General features: G+C 35.3%; 1 protein-coding gene across 1 annotated transcript in view; it reads left to right on the top strand.

The window, feature by feature from the left end:
* The window catches only part of LOC139739489 (transient receptor potential cation channel subfamily A member 1 homolog), a 52,261-nt gene that overhangs the window by 3,497 nt on the left and 36,296 nt on the right, over positions 1-12,468 (top strand). The window contains exons 2-4 of the mRNA XM_071650093.1: positions 9,907-10,072; positions 10,790-10,878; positions 12,163-12,315. Of these exons, the coding sequence (XP_071506194.1) occupies positions 9,907-10,072; positions 10,790-10,878; positions 12,163-12,315 (408 nt within the window). The remainder of the gene's footprint in view (positions 1-9,906; positions 10,073-10,789; positions 10,879-12,162; positions 12,316-12,468) is intronic.

A 12,468-nucleotide genomic window follows, 5' to 3' on the forward strand; every position in this document is an offset into this window, starting at 1 on the left:
TAAAATTGTCTTCTCTTGTATTCTTTGTAATTACGACGCTATGTCCAGTCTTATGTTCAATTGATTGTATCATGTTATTTGTTTTTGAGATGTGGAACAATAGAATCAAATCAAATCAATCAAATCAAACTATGGTAAGAAAGTAATAATACTCACAAGTCACCTTTTAATTTTTGTCAAAAACTACATATCCTAGACCCTAGAATTCAAATATTCCACTTTAAACGTTACCATTGCGACTCTAGAGTAATTTCATGCTAAATTTATATATTACACGAAGAGTGCGCTTCACAAGAGCTAAATGAACATATGGTATACAGCAAGAGAAAGGGAACCGGACATGGTCTTGGTTTGGTTTGACCTCGTGTCACGTGCCGTATAGGTTGACTTCCGGTTTGTAGAATCTCGGTCAAAATAAGTGCTATCTTTGGTCTTTGGTGACTTTAATCAATTTACATACACATCAATTTAGGCACACGTGAATTGCTGAATTCTAGCCAGAGTTATACTCCACACGTCAGCGTTACCATCACAAATGACAGGGCCTAATGAAAAATGCCTTTCCGGCATTTCTATAAAAATTACTTATATGGTATTCACTTTTCCGGCTACCACGAAAAAGAATAGTAACAGCATGAACTATAGTCTGTTTCTTGTATGGGCACGCCTAGCTTCAGTGAGTTAAACATAAACAATGTTTTCGATTTATATATAACCATTATCATTATCATCATGCTTATTCTTTACCTGAATGAGTTAGCAGTTCCATGCCTGTGTTAAACATGGCATGCATAGGGTACTTTTGATATTTGTGATTGCAAAAAAACAAAACAAAACCGCATCAAAGTTGAAATAGCGTTTCTTCCTCTCCTGTTTGTCTGGGCAGAGAATCAGACTGGAACGAACAAGTTAAAGGGATGGTATAGTATTGGTCGAGGTGAGGATTTAGCTTTTAGCATTTTGTGAGATACTTTGAAACCACTCTATGAAATGTCAAAAAGCATAATCATTGTAAGAGAAAATCAGAGTCTATTCAAATTGGTTGTGAAATAGCTGAGGTATCTAAAAAAGAAGAAGTAAACCTACATTTAAAAAGGATTGCCTTGTTCTGATATCTTAGCCATTTCAAAACCAATTTTCATCAAATAAACTTTGAATTCCTCTTAGAAATTTTATGGTGCCTTTTAGTATTTCATAAAATGTTTATCATTGTCTCTAAAACAAAAATCATCATAAAAAAAGTTGGAAACCTTAAGTCCCATCTTAACCAAAACTGTACCATCCCTTTAAACTTGCATGGATGATTTCGGGGGGGGGGGGGATGAAAGAAGAACACTGAAGGTGACTCATGAGCTGTAACCACTATACCTATACATGCTAAACAGTGCGTTCAATGCGTCACAGATTTACACTGTGGTGCTGTATGACAAGGGTATTTTGTCTTTGGCATCATTCTTTTTGTTTGTTTGTTTGTTTGTTTGTTTGTTTGTTTGTTTGTTTGTTTGTTTTTTCTTTCTTTCTTTTTTTCTTTCTTTGTGAGAGCGGGTGTTTGGTTTTCCCGAAACATCACGTCCAATTAACCACACTGACCTTTTCTACTATTCTTTATACTATGAATTCTATTTTAACTGTCGGTGTTTTTATTAGGTGATTATCTCTCATTTTATCTCCCTGTCGTTTAAAGCATGGTTGTTGCTGTTGCAGAGCTTTCAAAACGAGTACCTTTTCATTGTTAAATTAATAATCTATTCCTTGACTGCCAACATAGTTTAAAAGATTAATGTTTGTTTTCCTTTGTGAAATTGGCAAATATATTATGTATATATCTATAGTCCGATTTTGTGCACATTTGATCTAGCCTATACTATTTCTCCAAGAGAATACATGAAACGCATTGAAAATAAAACTGTTTCCTATTCAAAGAGCACAGACGATTTTTCTTCTTCAGTGTTATTACCCCTCGTTGATCTGACGCAAAACTTTTCCTTGCATGACGATAGTCGTGATATCATCTACTATTTTCAATCCATATTTGGCCCCCCCCCCAAAAAAAAAAAAAAAATGAAGAAATAATATGGTAATAAAAATGAATAAACAGGTTATAACAGGATCACGATGGAGGAAAAAAGGTACATATATATATATATCTTTCCATCATCTGCTATGCCTGAAACTAAACATTGCTCTTCGCAGTTAGTGATATCATTTACGATAAACAATCTAATGTTACATTCTGTCCCCCCCCCCTCCCCTTAAAAAAAAAGTGATACCAGAAGAGGAATCGAAAGAAATGTGAAACCTGAAGATATCTCGTTGCAAACTACATAATCTTAGGATACCATCGAGTCCTATTTACAGATTAGGGTATGTATACACAAAAAGAAAAATAAAATCCATAAGGAAATGTTGACTGAATTCTAGGTGAGTTAACTGGAATCTAAGCTATTAAATCAATCAATGTCTTCAGGCGTTCATTTACTTCTTATCAGATTGCATAGTAATTTTAAAGGTTTGCTGGGGAAGTACAATGACTTGTGTATATTTGCTATATTTTCGTGTATAAGTTTGTGTATGTGTATCTATACTGTATATATATATATACATATATATTTCATATATACATATATATATTTCATATATATATATATATATACATATATATGATTGTAAAAATTATAGTTGTGTTTAATTTGCTTATATAACAGCTGTTTCAACGTGTATACATGAGTGTACTTGATTAATTTTGACATTTTGATCATTATGTGTCATCCTGTTGTTTCTTTTATAATGATTGTATAGTTTTAGATCCCGCTTCGATATTAGCCTATGTAGGCCAAAGAAAGGTCAACTATGGAACACAATTGATATGAACAGGGACATGACTGTCTCATCACAAGGGCACATTGGCTAGAATAGAAAAAAAAAAAGCTTTCACAGAATTGACAGCAAGACCTGAAAAATTAGCCTCTGGGAAATCCCAAACTGTCTGTCGAGGTAAAATTAACGTCAATATGCCTATACTGCACAGTGCGTTCGCTTTATTATCTCTTACAACTTCCTTCCTGCATGCTTCTGGTAAGTGCTATTACTCTATAAGCCTTGTCGTAAATTGCATTGCAGCTATATACCCGCACAAATGGCAAGAGGTGTACTATGGCTTTAGAAATTGGTGCGAGATCATCTCTAGAAAAAACTATCAAAAACAAGCAAAGCGTTTCTTTGAAACCTTATAGGCTGCAAACATTCCATGAGCAAACATCCGCGTTGATATGATGCTCATTTTATAGAGCATGATCAATGGAACGACTACTGTTTTGCTGAAAATCAAGTTATCACATGACGCTCGTTGGCCCGCACTGTATCGCGTGACATACTCTACTCTTTGAGCTGAGTACTAATAGTACAGTGCTGATTTATACCTTCATTGCACTTTAGGGAAAGACGCACCACAAAACCCCCATCCCACCCCATCCCATCTCTTTCTCTTGCTGTCCCCCTCTTCTGGAGTGTTGATGGATCTTCAACCATTATCACAGTAATTTTAGCAAGAGATATGGGTTAAAGCTTTCTGCCGTATCTGCCATGTTGAGAAGGAATTCATCGTCACTCCCCATATATCTGCAAAAACATATAAATAAACAAACGAAACACCTTTATGTTATTTTGAAAAGCAATGCTTGTCACTGAAAGACTTTTACAGACACTTTGCATGCTCCATCAGTGATTCAAATTCCACTGACGTTGGTTTGCACAGAATCTATGACATCATGGTTTTTCTTTAGCTTTCGAATGACACTATATGTAATGTGGTCCATGAAAAAAAAAAATCATGAAAGGAATATATCGATCTTTATCTTTAATGAAATATCTCTTTAAATATGTTACATGATGACTCAAAAATCAGCTGTTGAGATATAGACAACAGGTTGGCATTAGTGTACTATATTCTCCAAGTGAAAATTAAAGGAGGTATTTATCATGAAGTTTTGCCATTGAAAGGACTTTTGCATATTTTCCTGTTTAACTGCGAACGAGTTGGGTAGCTGAATTTCCCTCTCGTAAAATCTTAGATTCTTGTTTTCCTTCTCCTTTTGTTTGAATTTTCACCTTTCTTTCAGTCCCTTTTATATCGCTATATACTTCCTCTCTCCTTCTGTCATTCATTGTCTTTGCATTGTTCTTCTCCTTCTCTGTGATTGTCTACTTTATTTCTTCAACAGGTTAAAAAACAGTTGTACTTCTCATATTTGTTAATGTCCTCCATCAAGCATACACTTTAACATTTCTCTGTCGAGGAAGGAGATCGTACAACTTCTGTATAAAGGGTATATGGGCTATCGTGTTACCACTGCGTGGGAATCATGTTTCGTGATCATGAAAATTGCAAAACATTTTGGCTATTGTTTTATGGATACCCCCCCCCCCCCGTAATCCTTCACGTTTTGTTACAGTACTAGTATCAGGTTCTCAATTCTTCATGTAGTCTCCGAAAATATCATTTGTCTCGTAACTCACTCTTTGTTTTGCGTGTTTTATGTAGGCACAACCGAGGCAGGCTCTCGTGTTGATATTTACCTTGTAGGCCTAATTAGCGATTGTAATCGCTACGATTTGACAGCGTCGTGTAATTAGCGACAGAGTTACCAGCCATCGTGATGCAGTTTACTCAAATGAAGAGTCTGTGTGTAAACAACACTTAAACATTGAATTTAAACACAAATTATAACAACAACCGTGGATAGGAGGGAGATTCGATCGAGATCTGTAATGCAAAAAAAAAATTAATGTATAGTTAGCGGCTGTATGGTGTCATTGTACGGTGCTATTTATGTCCTATGACTAATACTGTATAACATGCTGTTGATTCTCCCTTTACGAGGAAGTCTCCAAGTCAAGCTTGGAACATCTTAATGTTAAAAAAATGAAGAACAAATCAAAAATGTTATAATATATCTCCATTGTCTCGTACTGAAGTAGTTTTATTGCAGTGGTTTTATATGTGACATTAACAATTATTCTGTCTATCTCTTTTTTTCTTTTGTTATTTACACTCATTGTTTCCACACTCACACCACGCACATATAATACCCATAAAAGCAAAAAACATACACAACATGACAAATACGAGTATTTCCCTTAAATGGGAGGTGAATCTATATATCAATTGAATTGTTTCATTTTTTCCACAGGAACAGAACAATTAGGATAAAGAACTATTTTAACTGGAAAGGATGATGAGAATACGAGAGAAGGGTCATAAATATATGCTGTAGTATTTTTTTGTGGTTGGTTCTTCCCCATACATTTCAATAATAATCATGACTCAGTTCTTCAGTGCATTTCCCCTTCTTCTCCCTTTTTATTGTCATTCTTTTTTTTTCTTCAAGTTAATTGTGTTGTGAGTTTTCCCCTGGATGATACGTAAATATGCACAGTCATGATTTAGTCATGAGAAGGGTGTATTTTGTAGGAAATCATCTGCAGTTATGACGTTGTTTCTCTCTTTGTAAAGTGACGCGCTGCTTTACAATGGATAAAGAGTAATATCAATATCCAAATCACGTTGATGGTGGCTCCAATTCGTAATGAGTCTATCATGCAGTTTTGCGCTGTCACCATATCTGCGCACAACTATGAGGACTTGCTTCTGAATTGCTCGAATGACAAGTGATAGAGAGATGGGCGGGGGCGGGGATAGGTATTCAAATATCCCAACTTAGATGGCAAATTCAGTACCATTTTCAGGTTGACTTGAATAAACAGAGTATGTTTGGTTGGTGTACAAAACTGTTCGAACAATCATGGGTTTGGTCGATTGTACAACAACCACTTTCTCCTTCTCAAAGGTCGTATTGATTTTGCAAACGTCGCGAAATTTTGCATGGTCGAAGAATAATATCTCCCTACATTGTGTTTCAAAAATTTTACGGTAATACATCTCAGATTTTGTAAAAAAAAAAGAAAAAGAAAAAAGAAAAACTAATCCCATGTAGCTCGATGATAAGCAACTCTTTTGTATATACCGAGAGTAGTGATTAGATATTTTTTGTCGAATAGATATTATTCACGGAAAATTTATCTGTAATATTGTCCCCCTCCCCTCATAAAGGAGTATTCATCTTTATTATTCTGAGAATACGGCTAAGTTACAAGAATTATTGAATTGAATTGAATAACTAAAACTGCACTGGTCTTACACTCGAGACACAGTGAACAGTTCCACAAAGTTTATTTTCATATTTCATGCACTTGACATCGAGATACATAAAAAAAAAACAAAGAATACAAAGCAAGCAAGATACAAAATATTATGTAAATCGGATCATGAAGTGTGTCAGCATACATAATGTACATTAGACAATTCTCTATACCTTGCGAAATATGATGGAACCACAAAAGCAAAGCTTGTAAACGCAGGTTCCAGGAAAAAAAAAACAATCTAAATTTGCTATGCTATCAATGGAGATAGGACACAGAGTAATAATGACAAAACTACTGTATATATGAAAGCTAAAGTATCAAGGTACGAAGGGAAGAAGAAATAGATTAGAAGAAAAAGACAAAGAAAGAACAGGAACCCAAGGAATAAGAACTGAGTGAAAAAATAACATATAGATACACAAGTATAACGAGCACATATCTAGAATTAAGTTCATAACGAGTTCAAAATGTAAATACAGGTACTGATGTAGTGATTATAATAATGGGAGCATAAGCCAGAGGTAAATCGATCATACACTGCAGGTTGATCCATCATACATTGAATGAGGATGCTGCAAACATGCAACCAGGGTGGTGGGAACCACCTCCCTGAAGCAACATATTAAAAGATTCTAATCAGGCAGGTTATATTCATTAAGTAACATTGATTTTAATTTTTGTTTAAATGTAAACACATAAGAACATCTGATTATTAAAGTCAGCGGGAAGATCATTCCAGAATTTGGGTCCGGTAAAAACAATTGTTGTTGGTGTTTTTTTTTGAGCGAGGAGTGTGCGACATACCATCTTATGAAAAGAATCTCATTTTCAGGTTTGCACACGGGACACACGAACTTGAAAGGAAAAAAAATGCTACAAGGTAATTTTACGACTAAAACAATATAGTGACAATGGTGCAACTTGTTTTTTAATTATTGACATGTTGATAAATTGATGTAATTCATCAAGTATGTCGTTACGTATTTGTTAGGCGATGACAACATCAAAGCATCAACCTCGTACGAACCCTCATCAGCATTTACAAAAAAGAAGAAGAGAAAAACAAATCATGTCACAAGATAAGACGAGTTTTTCTCCCTGCTATAACCCTACTATTTTTATTTTCGTGTGATGTCTTTCAATACATATCGACCATTCCAAACTGGGGAGAGCTTCAGTCAATATCGATCAGCTTTCAGAGATGGAGAAAGGATCCCTGATAGAAGAAAATCATTTAAGATCAGTTTTTTTCCATCGGAGAAATAGAGGCGCTGTTCTGAGAGAGCTTTGCAGCGACGCGTGCATATACACAAAGGAGCTAGCAAACAGTTATCATCTTACATCAATATTTCACTGAAACAAACGAATGTGATGTTGCTGCTAAGATATTTTAAGTCACAAAAACGCAAGAAGACACTGACCATAGACAACCCACCGTACACATTCTTATATCCATCTAGCGTATGTATTCATGATCATATACGATTATGTGATCGACTTTGAAATTCAGCCAAATATCGCTCCAGCATATAATAGTCAATACCGATGGTATCCATATTTCACTACCATCAACAAATATTTCACTCATCATTAAAGGATTGAATTTTCGTCAATCTCCATGTCTTCTGACACACAGTTTCCTCTGGCAAATAACAGAATGCGACAAATCACAAGAAGTGGCTGTTAGTGACAACAATCATGACACAATCTGTTCCTTAAATGCTACTGATAATGCTTATCTTTTTAGTCTCTTTTTTGTCTTAGTTCAAGGAATGTGATATTTTCATGTGTATGCTCTTAAATAAAATTGGGCTCTTTATTGTCCTTTGCGCTTCAAATGATTGAAGAAATCATCACTGCATATGGAAAAAAAATGGTGGGTTCTTTTTTCTCGTTTATTAATAAAGCAGTAACAGTATCAATAACAGTGTGAATTATTGTAGAGCTAAATACTCAAAGGCCTTATGCATTACGCACGGGTATGATCATGAAAAAGAAAAAAAAACTGTTCTTGTTTGATAATATATGATTGAATTATGATGATCATACAAATATTCCAGAACGAAGGTTGGAGAAGACCGACTTGACGAACCGTATACCATCTCCTGTCTACACACGCCAAGATGTACTGTGCCCAACCTGCGAAAGCTTGCACCGAGTGTCAGCGGTTCTTTTCCCTCTTGCATTTGTCTTGTATGACATAATCTACCGTCATGACCCGCTTTTGTCGGCGAGCCGTTACCATGGAAACTTGCAAGTGTCTGCCTGCGTTGTCCTGGCTACCTCCCTTGAATAGAATAGCATGGAACCTTGAGGGTTAATGGCCTTCTGCCGCCTTGTCTGTGAAATGTTAAAAGCAAAAAAGACATATATGTGTGTATCAAATGAATTGGATATATTCTGCCTGAAGGAAAAGCGGTAAACATCTAACAATACACACATAATATACATGGCATTTGTGTGTTTGTGTATGTATGTGTGTGTGTGTGTGTGTGTGTGTGTGTAGAGAGAGAGAGAGAGAGAGAGAGAGAGATGGGGGAGAGAAAAGGATATATACGAATATGAACATATAAACATATAGGCGATATGCAGGTGAATAAACACTTTAAAATTAATGAGTGTAATTAATTCACCTCTTTACCCTCTGCCCGATGTGTCCACAGGTCCATCTACTTTTGTTTCCATTTCATCGATATATAACTATATTTCTTTTATATTAGATTTCCACTCTACATATTATTATTAATAAATCAAACAATCGAACAAACAAAGAAACATAAAGGATATATTTTTGATATTTCAGAAACGCTTAGTCATGTTAATCCATTGTTATTTCAAGCATAACCATGTTGATTATTGACTTCTTTTAAAGTAAAATATAACCAAACCATTCGTGAATCCCCCTATCCGCACACACACACACACACACACACATTTGCTCTCTTTTTTTCTTCTTTTGTATGTAAATCCTAGACAACAGTTTTGAGTCGTTTTGTTATGAGAAAAGAGATGTCATCTCATGAAGAATTGTTGTGTACCGATATGTTTATTGGGACTGCCCCTGCAGCAGATTTCAGCTCATTATAGAAAAGAAAATGCGATGATCTGCTGTATTATGCATCTAAAATGATTCAATGAATAATTTGTATCTTTCTTCTTGTTGCTGTTTTTTGTTGATAATTTAAGATGTGTGTTTGTGTGTGTGTGGGGGGGGGGGGGGGGGGGAGGGGTGCTCTTTGAACTTGACAAAGTTTTCCTTAGCAGCAGGCTGCAACACCTCCCAAAGTGCAAACTTACCGTTATAAGCTCAGTTTAATTAAAGTCATTTCAAATTTATCGCCAGTTTGTTTTTTCCTTGTCAGAGCATCAAATGAAAACAGCGGGCTCGTGTAAATAGACACAGACATCTTGGTTACATTATTATGTCTATTGGTGAAATTTTTTCTCCTTACTTTCGTGGTAAGACCTTCCAAAGAGTATAATCATGGTATGTTACATTACAATCTTGTGTGTATTTACTCATTTGCTGACTTATTTGTATATTGATAAAAACCATGAACAAGCTAATTATTTCATTTATGTATTCATTTTTCATCTGTGTATCTATTTATTTATTCATTTATTTATTTATTTATTTATTTATTTATTTATTTATTCAGTCATTCATTCACTTATTCGATATTTTGTCCATTAATCCACCATCAGGCCGCTAAATTGGGTAATCTGGAGGAGATTCGGAGGATTCTGAAAGAGGAAGGGCAGAAGGAGGATCGTTTAAATGAGCAGGACAAGAAGGCTCGAACTCCCGTCCTCTACGCGGCCCAGGCCGGCCACCTGCACGTGGTCAGATACCTGGTTGAGAATGGAGCTGGTAGGTCATCCAATACTGGGCTATTAGAAATCAAGCTAGAATGAAAGATAATTGATACGAAAATATAAATCAGTCAAATTCAAAATGAATTACAATCAAACTTTTTATCTAACGATATCAGGAGTAGAGGTACCGAAGCTGATTTTATTTAAACAATAAGCAAATCTGTATCTTGCTTTAAGCTGAACTGTACTCCCGTTTATCACCAATTTAAACGAAGGAGAAACTAAATAATGAGGAAACCAAACTTGCCTTCACTTCCGTTATCGTATCAAAGTATGTGAAATACCTATTTTACACAAAAATTATGGGAAGAAAATGTAACAAGTTCTGCATTTCACAATGTTGGAATATGACATCGTAACAAAGGATAGGAGGTATGTAACCTACACGTATAGAAATGATCAAGAAAAAAAAGAAAGAAAAGTAAACAAAAGAAAAACAAACCCAAAACAGAGCTTGAAGATCAGACTCAGAATGGAGTTTACAATGTCCATACTACGTGATGAAAGGACCTGGGGGGGGGGGGGGGGGGAGGGGAGGGTTTCCCCCAAAGACTTAATTGTCGTCACAGCTTCATAATGACAATAATCGCAATAATCTTTTTTTTAAAGTACCGTGTTGATTTTAAAGTAACTTGTACTGAAAAAAAAATCACTCTCTCTCTCCTTATATATATGGCATTACATTAATTTATGTGTGTACTTTAAATGTCAGATATCAATACGGAAGACGACGACAAACGCAAAGCAATCCATTTTGCTGCCATGTCAAAGCGGAGCAACAACAACAACAACAAAAGAGAGGTACTAACCCTTCTAGCTATTCATACTATTTTGTTTCTCTTACCAACCGTATAAATATCGTTGCCGTTAAGATCCTTTTGTATAACCTGTTATGCCATTTTTCGTTGTTGTTTTTATTTCAGCTTTTTATACTTGTATTTTTTTTGCCCAATCATTGTAATCAAAGCAATTACTTGTACGTGTTGAAATTCATTTTGATTCAATAAGGCATAGAACTATTTGAAAAAAAATTATTTCTACTGTCTTAACACATCGATGTTGAAACACATAACCATGAGAAATGGTTTCCTGGTAACATGACGTAATTGACTGGAGGATATCCTTTGTGCAATGAAAGCTGTGAACGGAGTTTGAACTCTAAAATTGGTGAATACAGTCGAAATTTTGTCAAGAATAAAGTTTCGTCTAAAATTGCAAGGTGACTAGGGATGTACAAATAAAACGATACATCTAACGTGCCTAACACCAGTGTAGTATTTTGTTGAGGCAGTGCTGGGAGCGAAATTAGGAAAAAATGTAAATGCAGTTCTGACAAAAAGAACGTGTCAAACACACCTTTGACAGTTTTTTTCATGTATGATTTTATCCAAATTGATTCACGTTTCACAATCGTTACAATCTGCAAATGGATTTTTTAAAGTCACTTACTTGCTTATAGAAGCATTTACTCCGACTTATTCAGCTTTTTTCCTGCTTAAGCGTACATAGATATATACATACACATTGATATGTAGATAGATAGATATAGATAGATAGATATAGATAGATAGATAGACAGATTGATAGATAAATAAATAAATGAATAAATAGATGGATAGATAGATAGATAGACAGATAGATTTAAAAAAATAGACAGATAGATAGATAGACTGTTAGATACATAGATCGACTGATACACCCGGGCTGTGCGTCTTGAGGGTCACAGTCACATAATTATGTAATTTTTTTTTGCTGCCCTGACTAGAAAATGAATGATGATATAAATGCTTCTACTGCTACTATTACTACTGCTTATAATAATCATCATCATAATGGTTATTGCAATAATGATTATGATGACAATATTCATAGTAGATATCAGGTTATACCTGTACTTATAAGTTGACGGAATACAAGGGAAGCCTTACAATGCAACAGGCACATGACAGGATGTGTCTGAATCTAAACATTCAAATGCAGACAGCATCAGTATGGTTTTTTTTTTTCATATATAATTCAATGCATGTCAGCCTCACGCACAGAATTATAATTTGTCTATGTATACTGTGTGTTTATTTCTGACAGGAGTCGAGCGTCATTTTATACCTTTTATCATGCCGAGAAGTGGACGTGAACTCGAAGGATACGCTTGGTCTAACACCCCTACACATCGCCGCAGCGCGCGGTAACAAGCCCGCCGTATTCAATATTCTCTCTGCGGAGAACATTCATATTAATGTAAGTCATTGTTTTATTTTCTTTTTATTTACCTTGAATTTACCTTGAAGGCCACACCTCGCTGTTACGGTCAGTCATGGTAGTACATTTCTGCAGATAATGTGGTGTGGCGGGGTTAAGGGGATCCCATAGGACCCATTTAAAAACCCAGTT

This window comes from Diadema antillarum, unplaced genomic scaffold, assembly GCF_040938485.1.
Source record: "Diadema antillarum isolate AM-2024a unplaced genomic scaffold, OU_Dant_1.0 seq00000802_RagTag, whole genome shotgun sequence".
NCBI classification, from domain to species: domain Eukaryota; kingdom Metazoa; phylum Echinodermata; class Echinoidea; order Diadematoida; family Diadematidae; genus Diadema; species Diadema antillarum.